At 46.0% G+C, this 12,312-nt stretch overlaps 2 protein-coding genes across 2 annotated transcripts in view; one reads left to right on the forward strand and one right to left on the reverse strand.

Annotated features, from left to right (window-relative positions):
• Nucleotides 1-12,312, reverse strand: part of LOC138303481 (serine-rich adhesin for platelets-like) — a 194,773-nt gene that overhangs the window by 132,010 nt on the left and 50,451 nt on the right. The window lies entirely within an intron of this gene.
• On the forward strand, nt 1,169-8,090 carry LOC138245950 (titin homolog). The gene is made up of 9 exons (XM_069200035.1): nt 1,169-1,450; nt 1,539-1,971; nt 2,302-2,758; nt 3,128-3,416; nt 3,557-3,656; nt 4,815-5,780; nt 6,499-6,825; nt 7,028-7,472; nt 7,685-8,090. Exons 1-9 carry the CDS (start codon nt 1,169-1,171, stop codon nt 8,088-8,090), a joined length of 3,705 nt encoding a protein of 1,234 aa, XP_069056136.1.

The raw sequence follows: 12,312 nt of genomic DNA on the forward strand, positions 1-12,312 counted from the left end.
GAGAACAACAGTGTCCTTGTGAAAGAGAACAACAGTGTCCTTGTGAAAGAGAACAACAGTGTCCTCGTGAAAGAGAACAACAGTGTCCTCGTGAAAGAGAGCAACAGTGTCCTCGCGAAAGAGCGCAACAGTGTCCTCGCGAAAGAGCGCAACAGTGTCCTCGCGAAAGAGCGCAACAGTGTCCTCGCGAAAGAGCGCAACAGTGTCCTCGCGAAAGAGCGCAACAGTGTCCTTGCGAAAGAGAGCAACAGTGCCTTGGGAAGAAACCACATAATAATGTCATTGTGAACAGAATAACAGTTCCCTGGTGAAACAGAACAACAGTTCCCTGGTGAAACAGAACAACAGTTCCCTGGTGAAACAGAACAACAGTTCCCTGGTGAAACAGAACAACAGTTCCCTGGTGAAACAGAACAACAGTGACCTGGTGAAACAGAACAACAGTGACCTGGTGAAACAGAACCACAATAACGTGGTGAAACAGAACCACAATAACCTGGTGAAACAGAACAACAGCGACCTGGTGAAACAGAACAACAGCGACCTGGTGAAACAGAACAACAGCGACCTGGTGAAACAGAACAACAGCGACCTGGTGAAACAGAACAACAGCGACCTGGTGAAACAGAACAACAGCGACCTGGTGAAACAGAACAACAGCGACCTGGTGAAACAGAATCTTGCCCTGGAAAAACAGAACAGTGTCCTCGTGAAAGAGAACAGCAGTGTCCTCGTGAAAGAGAACAAAAGTGCCCTCGTGAAAGAGAACAGCAGTGTCCTAGTGAAAGAGAGCAAAAGTAGGTTCTGGTTAAACAGAATGGTGATCTTGTGAAACAGAACCTTGCCCTGGAAAAAAAAAAGTACAAAAGTGTCCTCGTGAAAGAGAACAGCAGTGTCCTCGTGAAAGAGAACAACAGTGTTCTCGTGAAAGAGAGCAACAGTGCCTTGGGAAGAAACCGCATAATAGTGTCATTGTGAAACAGAACAATAGTTCCCTAGGTAACCAGAACAACAGTTCCCTAGTAAAACAGTACATTGGTGTCCGGGCGAAACAAAACTACAGTGTCCTTGTGAAACAGAAGTACAGTGTACTGGTAAAACAGTACAACAGTGTCCTCGTTAAAGAGAACAAAAGTGTCTAGGGAAGAAACAGCACAATAGTGTCATCATGGAACAGAACAAGAGTGCCCTAGAAAAACTAAACAATAGTGTCCTCGTGAAAGAGAACAACAGTGTCCTTGTGAAAGAGAACAACAGTGTCCTTGTGAAAGAGAACAACAGTGTCCTCGTGAAAGAGAACAACAGTGTCCTCGTGAAAGAGAACAACAGTGTCCTCGTGAAAGAGAACAACAGTGTCCTCGTGAAAGAGAACAACAGTGTCCTTGTGAAAGAGCGCAACAGTGTCCTCGCGAAAGAGCGCAACAGTGTCCTCGCGAAAGAGCGCAACAGTGTCCTTGCGAAAGAGAGCAACAGTGCCTTGGGAAGAAACCACATAATAATGTCATTGTGAACAGAATAACAGTTCCCTGGTGAAACAGAACAACAGTTCCCTGGTGAAACAGAACAACAGTTCCCTGGTGAAACAGAACAACAGTTCCCTGGTGAAACAGAACAACAGTTCCCTGGTGAAACAGAACAACAGTGACCTGGTGAAACAGAACCACAATAACGTGGTGAAACAGAACCACAATAACGTGGTGAAACAGAACCACAATAACCTGGTGAAACAGAACCACAATAACCTGGTGAAACAGAACCACAATAACCTGGTGAAACAGAACAACAGCGACCTGGTGAAACAGAACAACAGCGACCTGGTGAAACAGAACAACAGCGACCTGGTGAAACAGAATCTTGCCCTGGAAAAACAGAACAGTGTCCTTGTGAAAGAGAACAGCAGTGTCCTCGTGAAAGAGAACAAAAGTGCCCTCGTGAAAGAGAACAGCAGTGTCCTAGTGAAAGAGAGCAAAAGTAGGTTCTGGTTAAACAGAATGGTGATCTTGTGAAACAGAATCTTGCCCTGGAAAAAAAAAAGTACAAAAGTGTCCTCGTGAAAGAGAACAGCAGTGTCCTCGTGAAAGAGAACAACAGTGTTCTCGTGAAAGAGAGCAACAGTGCCTTAGGAAGAAACCGCATAATAGTGTCATTGTGAAACAGAACAATAGTTCCCTAGGTAACCAGAACAACAGTTCCCTAGTAAAACAGTACATTGGTGTCCTGGTGAAACAAAACTACAGTGTCCTTGTGAAACAGAAGTACAGTGTACTGGTAAAACAGTACAACTGTGTCCTCGTTAAAGAGAACAAAAGTGTCTAGGGAAGAAACAGCACAATAGTGTCATTGTGGAACAGAACAAGAGTGCCCTAGAAAAACTAAACAATAGTGTCCTCGTGAAAGAGAACAACAGTGTCCTCGTGAAAGAGAACAACAGTGTCCTCGTGAAAGAGAACAACAGGGTCCTCGTGAAAGAGAACAACAGGGTCCTCGTGAAAGAGAACAACAGGGTCCTCGTGAAAGAGAACAACAGGGTCCTCGTGAAAGAGAACAACAGGGTCCTCGTGAAAGAGAGCAAGAGCAACAATGTCCTCTTGAAAGAGAGCAACAGTGTCCCCGCCACGGCGAGCAACAGTGTCCCCCGCGAAAGAGAGCAACAGTGTCCTCGTGAAAAAGAGCAACAGTGTCCTCGCGAAAGAGAACAACCGTGCCTTGGGAAGAAACCACATAACAGTGTCATTGTGAACAGAATAACAGTTCCCTGGTAAAACAGAACAACAGTTCCCTGGTAAAACAGAACAACAGTGACCTGGTGAAACAGAACAACAGTGACCTGGTGAAACAGAACAACAGTGACCTGGTGAAACAGAACAACAAACAGTGACCTGGTGAAACAGAACAACAAACAGTGACCTGGTGAAACAGAACAACAAACAGTGACCTGGTGAAACAGAACAACAAACAGTGACCTGGTGAAACAGAACAACAAACAGTGACCTGGTGAAACAGAACAACAAACAGTGACCTGGTGAAACAGAACAACAAACAGTGACCTGGTGAAACAGAACAACAAACAGTGACCTGGTGAAACAGAACAACAAACAGTGACCTGGTGAAACAGAACAACAAACAGTGACCTGGTGAAACAGAACCACAGTGACCTGGTGAAACAGAACCACAGTGACCTGGTGAAACAGAACAACAGCGACCTGGTGAAACAGAACAACAGCGACCTGGTGAAACAGAACAACAGCGACCTGGTGAAACAGAACAACAGCGACCTGGTGAAACAGAACAACAGCGAACTGGTGAAACAGAACAACAGCGAACTGGTGAAACAGAACAACAGCGAACTGGTGAAACAGAATCTTGCCCTGGAAAAACAGAACTGTGTCCTCGTGAAAGAGAACAACAGTGTCCTCGTGAAATAGAACAACAGTGTCCTCGTGAAAGAGAACATCAAGAGAGCAACAGTGTCCTCGTGAAAGAGAGCAACATTGTCCTCGTGAAAGAGAGCAACAGTGCTGTTCTGGTTAAACATAACGGTGATCTTGTGAAACAGAACCTTGCCCTGGAAAAAAAGAACAATAGTGTCCTCGTGAAAGAGAACAGCAGTGTCCTCGTGAAAGAGAACAGCAGTGTCCTCGTGAAAGAGAACAAAAGTGCGGTTCTGGTTAAACAGAACAGTGATCTTGTGAAACAGAACCTTGCCCTGGAAAAAAAAAAAAAAAGTGTCCTTGTGAAAGAGAACAGCAGTGTCAGTCTCCCGGCGAAAGAGAACAGCAGTGTCTCGGAAAGAACAGCACAACAGTGTCTCGGAAAGAAACAGCACAACAGTGTCTCGGAAAGAAACAGCACAACAGTGTCTCGGGAAGAAACAGCACAATAGTGTCCTTGTGAAAGAGAGCAACAGTGTCCTTGTGAAAGAGAACAAAAGTGCCTTGGGAAGAAACCGCATAATAGTGTCATTGTGAAACAGAACAACAGTAACAATGGTGACCTTGTGAAACAGGACAACAGTGTCCTCGGGAAAGAGGACAACAGTGTCCTCGGGAAAAGAGGACAACAGTGTCCTCGGGGAAAGAGGACAACAGTGTCCTCGGGGAAAGAGGACAACAGTGTCCTCGGGGAAAGAGGACAACAGTGTCCTCGGGGAAAGAGGACAACAGTGTCCTCGGGGAAAGAGGACAACAGTGTCCTCGGGGAAACAGGACAACAGTGTCCTCGGGGAAACAGGACAACAGTGTCCTCGGGAAACAGGACAACAGTGTCCTCGGGAAACAGAACTACACAGTGTCCTCGGGAAACAGAACTACAGTGTCCTCGGGAAACAGAACACCAGTGTCCTCGGGAAACAGAACACCAGTGTCCTCGGGAAACAGAACACCAGTGTCCTCGGGAAACAGAACACCAGTGTCCTCGGGAAACAGAACACCAGTGTCCTCGGGAAACAGAACACCAGTGTCCTCGGGAAACAGAACACCAGTGTCCTCGGGAAACAGAACACCAGTGTCCTCAGGAAACAGAACACCAGTGTCCTTGTGAAAGAGAGCAACAGTGCCTTGGGAAGAAACTGCATAATAGTGTCATTGTGAAACAGAACAATAGTTCCCTAGGTAACCAGAACACATTGGAGTCCTGATGAAACAAAACTACAGTGTTTTTGTGAAACAGAAGTACAGCGTACAGGTAAAACAGTACAACAGTGTCCCCGTTAAAGAGAACAAAAGTGTCTAGGGAAGAAACAGCTCAATAGTGTCATCGGGGAACAGAACAAGAGTGCCCTAGAAAAACTAAACAACAGTGTCTTGGCAAAAAAGAACAACAGTGTCCTCGTGAAAGAGAGCAACAGTGTCCTCGTGAAAGAGAGCAACAGTGTCCTCGTGAAAGAGAGCAAGAGCAACAATGTCCTCCTGAAAGAGAGCAACAGTGTCACCGGGAAAGAGAGCAACAGTGTCCTCGTGAAAGAGAGCAACAGTGCCTTGGGAAGAAACAGCATAATAGTGTCATTGTGAAACAGAACAACAGTTCCCTGGTGAAACAGAACAGTAGTTCCCTGGTGAAACAGAACAACAGTTCCCTGGTGAAACAGAACAACAGTGACCTGGTGAAACAGAACAACAGTGACCTGGTGAAACAGAACCACAGTGACCTGGTGAAACAGAACCACAGTGACCTGGTGAAACAGAACCACAGTGACCTGGTGAAACAGAACCACAGTGACCTGGTGAAACAGAAACACAATAACCTGGTGAAAAAGAACCACAATAACCTGGTGAAAAAGAACCACAATAACCTGGTGAAAAAGAACCACAATAACCTGGTGAAAAAGAACAGCGACCTGGTGAAACAGAACAACAGCGACCTGGTGAAACAGAACAACAGCGACCTGGTGAAACAGAACAACAGCGAACTGGTGAAACAGAACAACAGCGAACTGGTGAAACAGAACAACAGCGAACTGGTGAAACAGAACAACAGCGAACTGGTGAAACAGAACAACAGCGAACTGGTGAAACAGAACAACAGCGAACTGGTGAAACAGAACAACAGCGACCTGGTGAAACAGAACAACAGCGACCTGGTGAAACAGAACAACAGCGAACTGGTGAAACAGAACAACAGCGAACTGGTGAAACAGAATCTTGCCCTGGAAAAACAGAACAGTGTCCTTGTGAAAGAGAACAGCAGTGTCCTCGTGAAAGAGAACAAAAGTGCCCTCGTGAAAGAGAACAGCAGTGTCCTCGTGAAAGAGAGCAACAGTGTCCTAGTGAAAGAGAGCAAAAGTAGGTTCTGGTTAAACAGAATGGTGATCTTGTGAAACAGAATCTTGCCCTGGAAAAAAAAAAGTACAAAAGTGTCCTCGTGAAAGAGAACAGCAGTGTCCTCGTGAAAGAGAACAACAGTGTCCTTGTGAAAGAGAGCAACAGTGCCTTGGGAAGAAACCGCATAATAGTGTCATTGTGAAACAGAACAATAGTTCCCTAGGTAACCAGAACAACAGTTCCCTAGTAAAACCGTACATTGGTGTCCTGGTGAAACAAAACTACAGTGTCCTTGTGAAACAGAAGTACAGTGTACTGGTAAAACAGTACAACAGTGTCCTCGTTAAAGAGAACAAAAGTGTCTAGGGAAGAAACAGCTCAATGGTGTCATCGGGGAACAGAACAAGAGTGCCCTAGAAAAACTAAACAACAGTGTCTTGGCAAAAAAGAACAACAGTGTCCTCGTGAAAGAGAACAACAGGGTCCTCGTGAAAAAGAACAACAGTGTCCTCGTGAAAAAGAACAACAGTGTCCTCGTGAAAGAGAGCAACAGTGCCTTGGGAAGAAACCGCATAATAGTGTCATTGTGAAACAGAACAATAGTTCCCTAGGTAACCAGAACAACAGTTCCCTAGTAAAACCGTACATTGGTGTCCTGGTGAAACAAAACTACAGTGTCCTTGTGAAACAGAAGTACAGTGTACTGGTAAAACAGTACAACAGTGTCCTCGTTAAAGAGAACAAAAGTGTCTAGGGAAGAAACAGCTCAATAGTGTCATCGGGGAACAGAACAAGAGTGCCCTAGAAAAACTAAACAACAGTGTCTTGGCAAAAAAGAACAACAGTGTCCTCGTGAAAGAGAACAACAGGGTCCTCGTGAAAAAGAACAACAGTGTCCCCGGGAAAGAGAGCAACAGTGTCCTCGTGAAAAAGAGCAACAGTGTCCTCGTGAAAGAGAGCAACAGTGTCCTCGTGAAAGAGAGCAAGAGCAACAATGTCCTCCTGAAAGAGAGCAACAGTGTCCCCGGGAAAGAGAGCAACAGTGTCCTCGTGAAAGAGAGCAACAGTGCCTTGGGAAGAAACTGCATAATAGTGTCATTTTGAAACAGAACAACAGTTCCCTAGGTAACCAGAACAACAGTTCCCTAGTAAAACAGTACATTGGTGTCCTGGCGAAACAAAACTACAGTGTCCTTGTGAAACAGAAGTACAGTGTACTGGTAAAACAGTACAACAGTGTCCTCGTTAAAGAGAACAAAATTGTCTAGGGAAGAAACAGCACAATAGTGTCATCGTGGAACAGAACAAGAGTGCCCTAGAAAAACTAAACAATAGTGTCCTTGTGAAAGAGAACAACAGTGTCCTCGTGAAAGAGAACAACAGTGTCCTCGTGAAAGAGAACAACAGTGTCCTCGTGAAAGAGAACAACAGTAGTGTCCTCGTGAAAAAGAACAACAGTGTCCTCGTGAAAAAGAACAACAGTGTCCTCGTGAAAAAGAACAACAGTGTCCTCGTGAAAGAGAGCAAGAGCAACAATGTCCTCTTGAAAGAGAGCAACAGTGTCCCCGGGAAAGAGAGCAACAGTGTCCCCGCGAAAGAGAGCAACAGTGTCCTCGTGAAAAGGAGCAACAGTGTCCTCGTGAAAAGGAGCAACAGTGTCCTCGCGAAAGAGAACAACCGTGCCTTGGGAAGAAACCACATAATAGTGTCATTGTGAACAGAATAACAGTTCCCTGGTAAAACAGAACAACAGTGACCTGGTGAAACAGAACAACAGTGACCTGGTGAAACAGAACAACAGTGACCTGGTGAAACAGAACAACAGTGACCTGGTGAAACAGAACAACAAACAGTGACCTGGTGAAACAGAACAACAAACAGTGACCTGGTGAAACAGAACAACAAACAGTGACCTGGTGAAACAGAACAACAAACAGTGACCTGGTGAAACAGAACCACCATAACCTGGTGAAACAGAACAACAGCGACCTGGTGAAACAGAACAACAGCGACCTGGTGAAACAGAACAACAGCGACCTGGTGAAACAGAACAACAGCGACCTGGTGAAACAGAACAACAGCGAACTGGTGAAACAGAACAACAGCGAACTGGTGAAACAGAACAACAGCGAACTGGTGAAACAGAACAACAGCGAACTGGTGAAACAGAACAACAGCGAACTGGTGAAACAGAACAACAGCGAACCGGTGAAACAGAACAACAGCGAACCGGTGAAACAGAACAACAGCGAACCGGTGAAACAGAATCTTGCCCTGGAAAAACAGACCAGTGTCCTTGTGAAAGAGAACAACAGTGTCCTCGTGAAATAGAACAACAGTGTCCTTGTGAAAGAGAACAACAAGAGAGCAACAGTGTCCTCATGAAAGAGAGCAACATTGTCCTCGTGAAAGAGAGCAACAGTGCTGTTCTGGTTAAACATAACGGTGATCTTGTGAAACAGAACCTTGCCCTGGAAAAAAAGAACAATGGTGTCCTCGTGAAAGAGAACAGCAGTGTCCTCGTGAAAGAGAACAGCAGTGTCCTAGTGAAAGAGAACAGCAGTGTCCTAGTGAAAGAGAACAAAAGTGCGGTTCTGGTTAAACAGAACGGTGATCTTGTGAAACAGAACCTTGCCCTGGAAAAAAAAAAAAAAAAAAACAGTGTCCTTGTGAAAGAGAAAAGCAGTGTCCTTGTGAAAGAGAACAGCAGTGTCCTCGTGAAAGAGAACAGCAGTGTCCTCGTGAAAGAGAACAAAAGTGCCCTCGTGAAAGAGAGCAAAAGTGTGGTTCTGGTTAAACAGAATGGTGATCTTGTGAAACAGAACCTTGCCCTGGAAAAAAAAGTACAACAGTGTCCTTGTGAAAAAGAACAGCAGTGTCCTTGTGAAAGAGAACAGCAGTGTCCTAGTGAAAGAGAACAAAAGTGTCCTTGTGAAACACCACAGCAGTGTCCTGGTGCAACAGAACAACTGTCCTGGTGAAAGAGAACAGCAGTGTCCTATTGAAAGAGCTCCAACAAACAGCACAGCAGTCATACACTGAGGATGTAGAGATGAACAGCTCCGACTAACAGCACATCAGCCATATTTTGAGGATGTAGAGACGAACAGCTCATGCAAACAGCACAGCAGTCGTACACGGAAGGTGTAGATGAACAGCTCTAAGAAACAGCACCGCAGGCGTACACGGAAGGTGTATAGACGAACAGCTCATGCAAACAGCACCGCAGTCATACACTGAAGATGTATAGATGAACAGCTCTGACAAACAGCACCGCAGGCGTACACGGAAGGTGTATAGACGAACAGCTCATGCAAACAGCACAGCAGTCGTACACGGAAGTATAGATGAACGGCTCTAAGAAACAGCACCGCAGTCATACACTGAATATGTATAGATGAACAGCTCTAACAAACAGCACCGAAGGCGTACACGGAAGATGTATAGATGAACAGCTCTAACAAACAGCACCGAAGGCGTACACGGAAGGTGTATAGACGAACAACTCTGGCAAACAGCACAGCAGTCGTACACGGAAGTATAGATGAACAGCTCTAAGAAACAGCACCGCAGTCATACACTGAATATGTATAGATGAACAGCTCATGCAGACAGCACCGCAGTCATACACTGAAGGTGTAGAAATTAACAGCTCTAGCAAACAGCACAGCAGTCCTACACGGAAGGTGTATAGACGAACAGCTCATGCACACAGCACAGCAGTCGTACACGGAAGTATAGATGAACAGCTCTAAGAAACAGCACCGCAGGCGTACACGGAAGGTGTATAGATGAACAGCTGTAACAAACAGCACCGCAGTCATACACTGAAGATGTATAGATGAACAGCTCATGCAGACAGCACCGCAGTCATACACTGAAGATGTATAGATGAACCGTTCATGCCAACAGCACCGCAGTCATACACTGAAGATGTATAGATGAACAGCTCATGCAAACAGCACCGCAGTCATACACTGAAGATGTATAGATGAACAGCTCTGACAAACAGCACCGCAGGCGTACACGGAAGGTGTATAGATGAACAGCTCTAACAACCAGCACCGCAGTCATACACTGAAGATGTATAGATGAACAGCTCATGCAAACAGCACCGCAGTCATACACTGAAGATGTATAGATGAACAGCTCTGACAAACAGCACCGCAGGCGTACACGGAAGGTGTATAGATGAACAGCTCTAACAAACAGCACAGCAGTCCCTCACGGAAGGTGTATAGATGAACAGCTCTAGCAAACAGCACCGCAGTTGTACACGGAAGTATAGATGAACATCTCTAACAAACAGCACCGCAGTCATACACTGAAGATGTATAGATGAACAGTTCTGACAAACAGCACCGCAGGCGTACACTGAAGATGTATAGATGAACAACTCTGACAAACAGCACTGCAGGCGTACACGGAAGGTGTATAGATGAACAGCTCATGCACACAGCACTGCAGTCATACACTGAAGATGTATAGATGAACAGCTCTAGCAAACATCACTGCAGTCATACACGGAAGTATAGATGAACAGCTCTGACAAACAGCACTGCAGTCATACACTGAAGATGTATAGATGAACAGTTCTGACAAACAGCACCGCAGGCATACACTGAAGATGTATAGATGAACAGCTCATGCAAACAGCACCACAGTCATACACGGAAGGTGTATAGATGAACAGCTCTAGCAAACAGCACCGCAGTCGTACACGGAAGTATAGATGAACAGTTCTGACAAACAGCACCGCAGGCGTACACGGAAGGTGTATAGATGAAGAGCTCTAACAAACAGCACCGCAGGCCTAAATGGAAGGTGTATAGAAGAACAGCTCATGCAAACAGCACTGCAGTCATACACTGAAGGTGTATAGATGAACAGCTCATGCAAACAGCACCAGAGTCATACACTGAAGATGTATAGATGAACAGTTCTGACAAACAGCACTGCAGGCGTACACGGAAGATGTATAGATGAACAGCTCTAACAAACAGCACCGCAGGCGTACACTGAAGGTGTATAGATGAACAGCTCATGCAAACAGCACGGCAGTCATACACTGAAGATGTATAGATGAACAGCTCATGCATACAGCACCGCAGTCATACACTGAAGATGTATAGATGAACAGTTCTGACCAACAGCACCGCAGGCGTACACTGAAGATGTATAGATGAACAGCTCTGACAAACAGCACCGCAGGCGTACACGGAAGGTGTATAGATGAACAGCTCATGCACACAGCACTGCAGTCATACACTGAAGATGTATAGATGAACAGCTCATGCAAACAGCACCGCAGGCGTACACGGAAGGTGTATAGATGAACAGCTCTAACAAACAGCACCGCAGGAGTACACGGAATATGTATAGATGAACAGCTCTAACAAACAGCACAGCAGTCATGCACTGAAGATGTATAGATGAACAGCTCTAACAAACAGCACCGCAGGAGTACACGGAAGATGTATAGATGAACAGCTCTAACAAACAGCACCGCAGGCGTACACCGAAGGCGTATAGATGAACAGCTCTAACAAACAGCACCGCAGGCGTACACGGAAGATGTATAGATGAACAGCTCATGCATACAGCACTGCAGTCATACACTGAAGATGTATAGATGAACAGTTCTGACAAACAGCACCGCAGGCATACACGGAAGGTGTATAGATGAACAGCTCTAACAAACAGCACCGCAGGCGTACACGGAAGGTGTGTAGGGAAAGGAGAGGAGTAACAGTGAACTCAAGAAAAGAAGTGTAGTCACCAGAGTGTGGGAAGCGGCGTTGAACAGAGGTGACCGCGCTCGTGGTCTCGCGTGAGAGCATCACGGTGTCATTCGGAGAAGATGCACCACAGGGCGTGGATGAGAAAAAAACATGAAACTCTGAGAAACAGCACTGCTTGGAGACACGACAGCACAACAAACCTCGAAGTGAAAAAAGAAAGCCACAGTGTCCTCGTTAAACGCAGGAAAGCGGCAGAATCCTGACGGACGCTGCTAGGTTCCTTGTGAAGCACCTGTTTCATGGTAAGGAGCCCACAGCTGAGCGCATTAAAGCAGCGCACCAAGAGTGCACTTATGAGAAACAGCACAACTGTGTCCATGAACATCAACAAAGTGCAAAGCTCTAACAAGGATCACCCCTTGCATGCAAGAGCACTGCATCTCAGTGTCCCTGGAAGACTACAGATACAAAGGGTCCCTCAGCACCACAGAGTTCTCTCCGAGGCACAATACACCACACATTCCGTGTTCATCGAGAAGCGCACACCATCAGTATCCCACCGAAAAGGTTTCAAGAGAGTCCTTGTGAAGACAGCACAATGAGTGATGTCTAGGCTGCCACACACAGGGACTGAGGTGTCACCCATTGCGGCAAAGGCTCCCTGTGGAGCAGTTACCCTCAGTGGAACACTTTATCCAAGCGCCTTTAGGCTCTGGGCCCTCCTCCAAAGGTGGTGGGCACACCTTAGCGTGGCATGTGTGGTTCAGTGCCACGCCTGCAGCTGATACAAGGCGCCAGGCACACAGGGCACC

Source organism: Pleurodeles waltl, chromosome 7 (genome assembly GCF_031143425.1).
Source record: "Pleurodeles waltl isolate 20211129_DDA chromosome 7, aPleWal1.hap1.20221129, whole genome shotgun sequence".
Taxonomy (NCBI): domain Eukaryota; kingdom Metazoa; phylum Chordata; class Amphibia; order Caudata; family Salamandridae; genus Pleurodeles; species Pleurodeles waltl.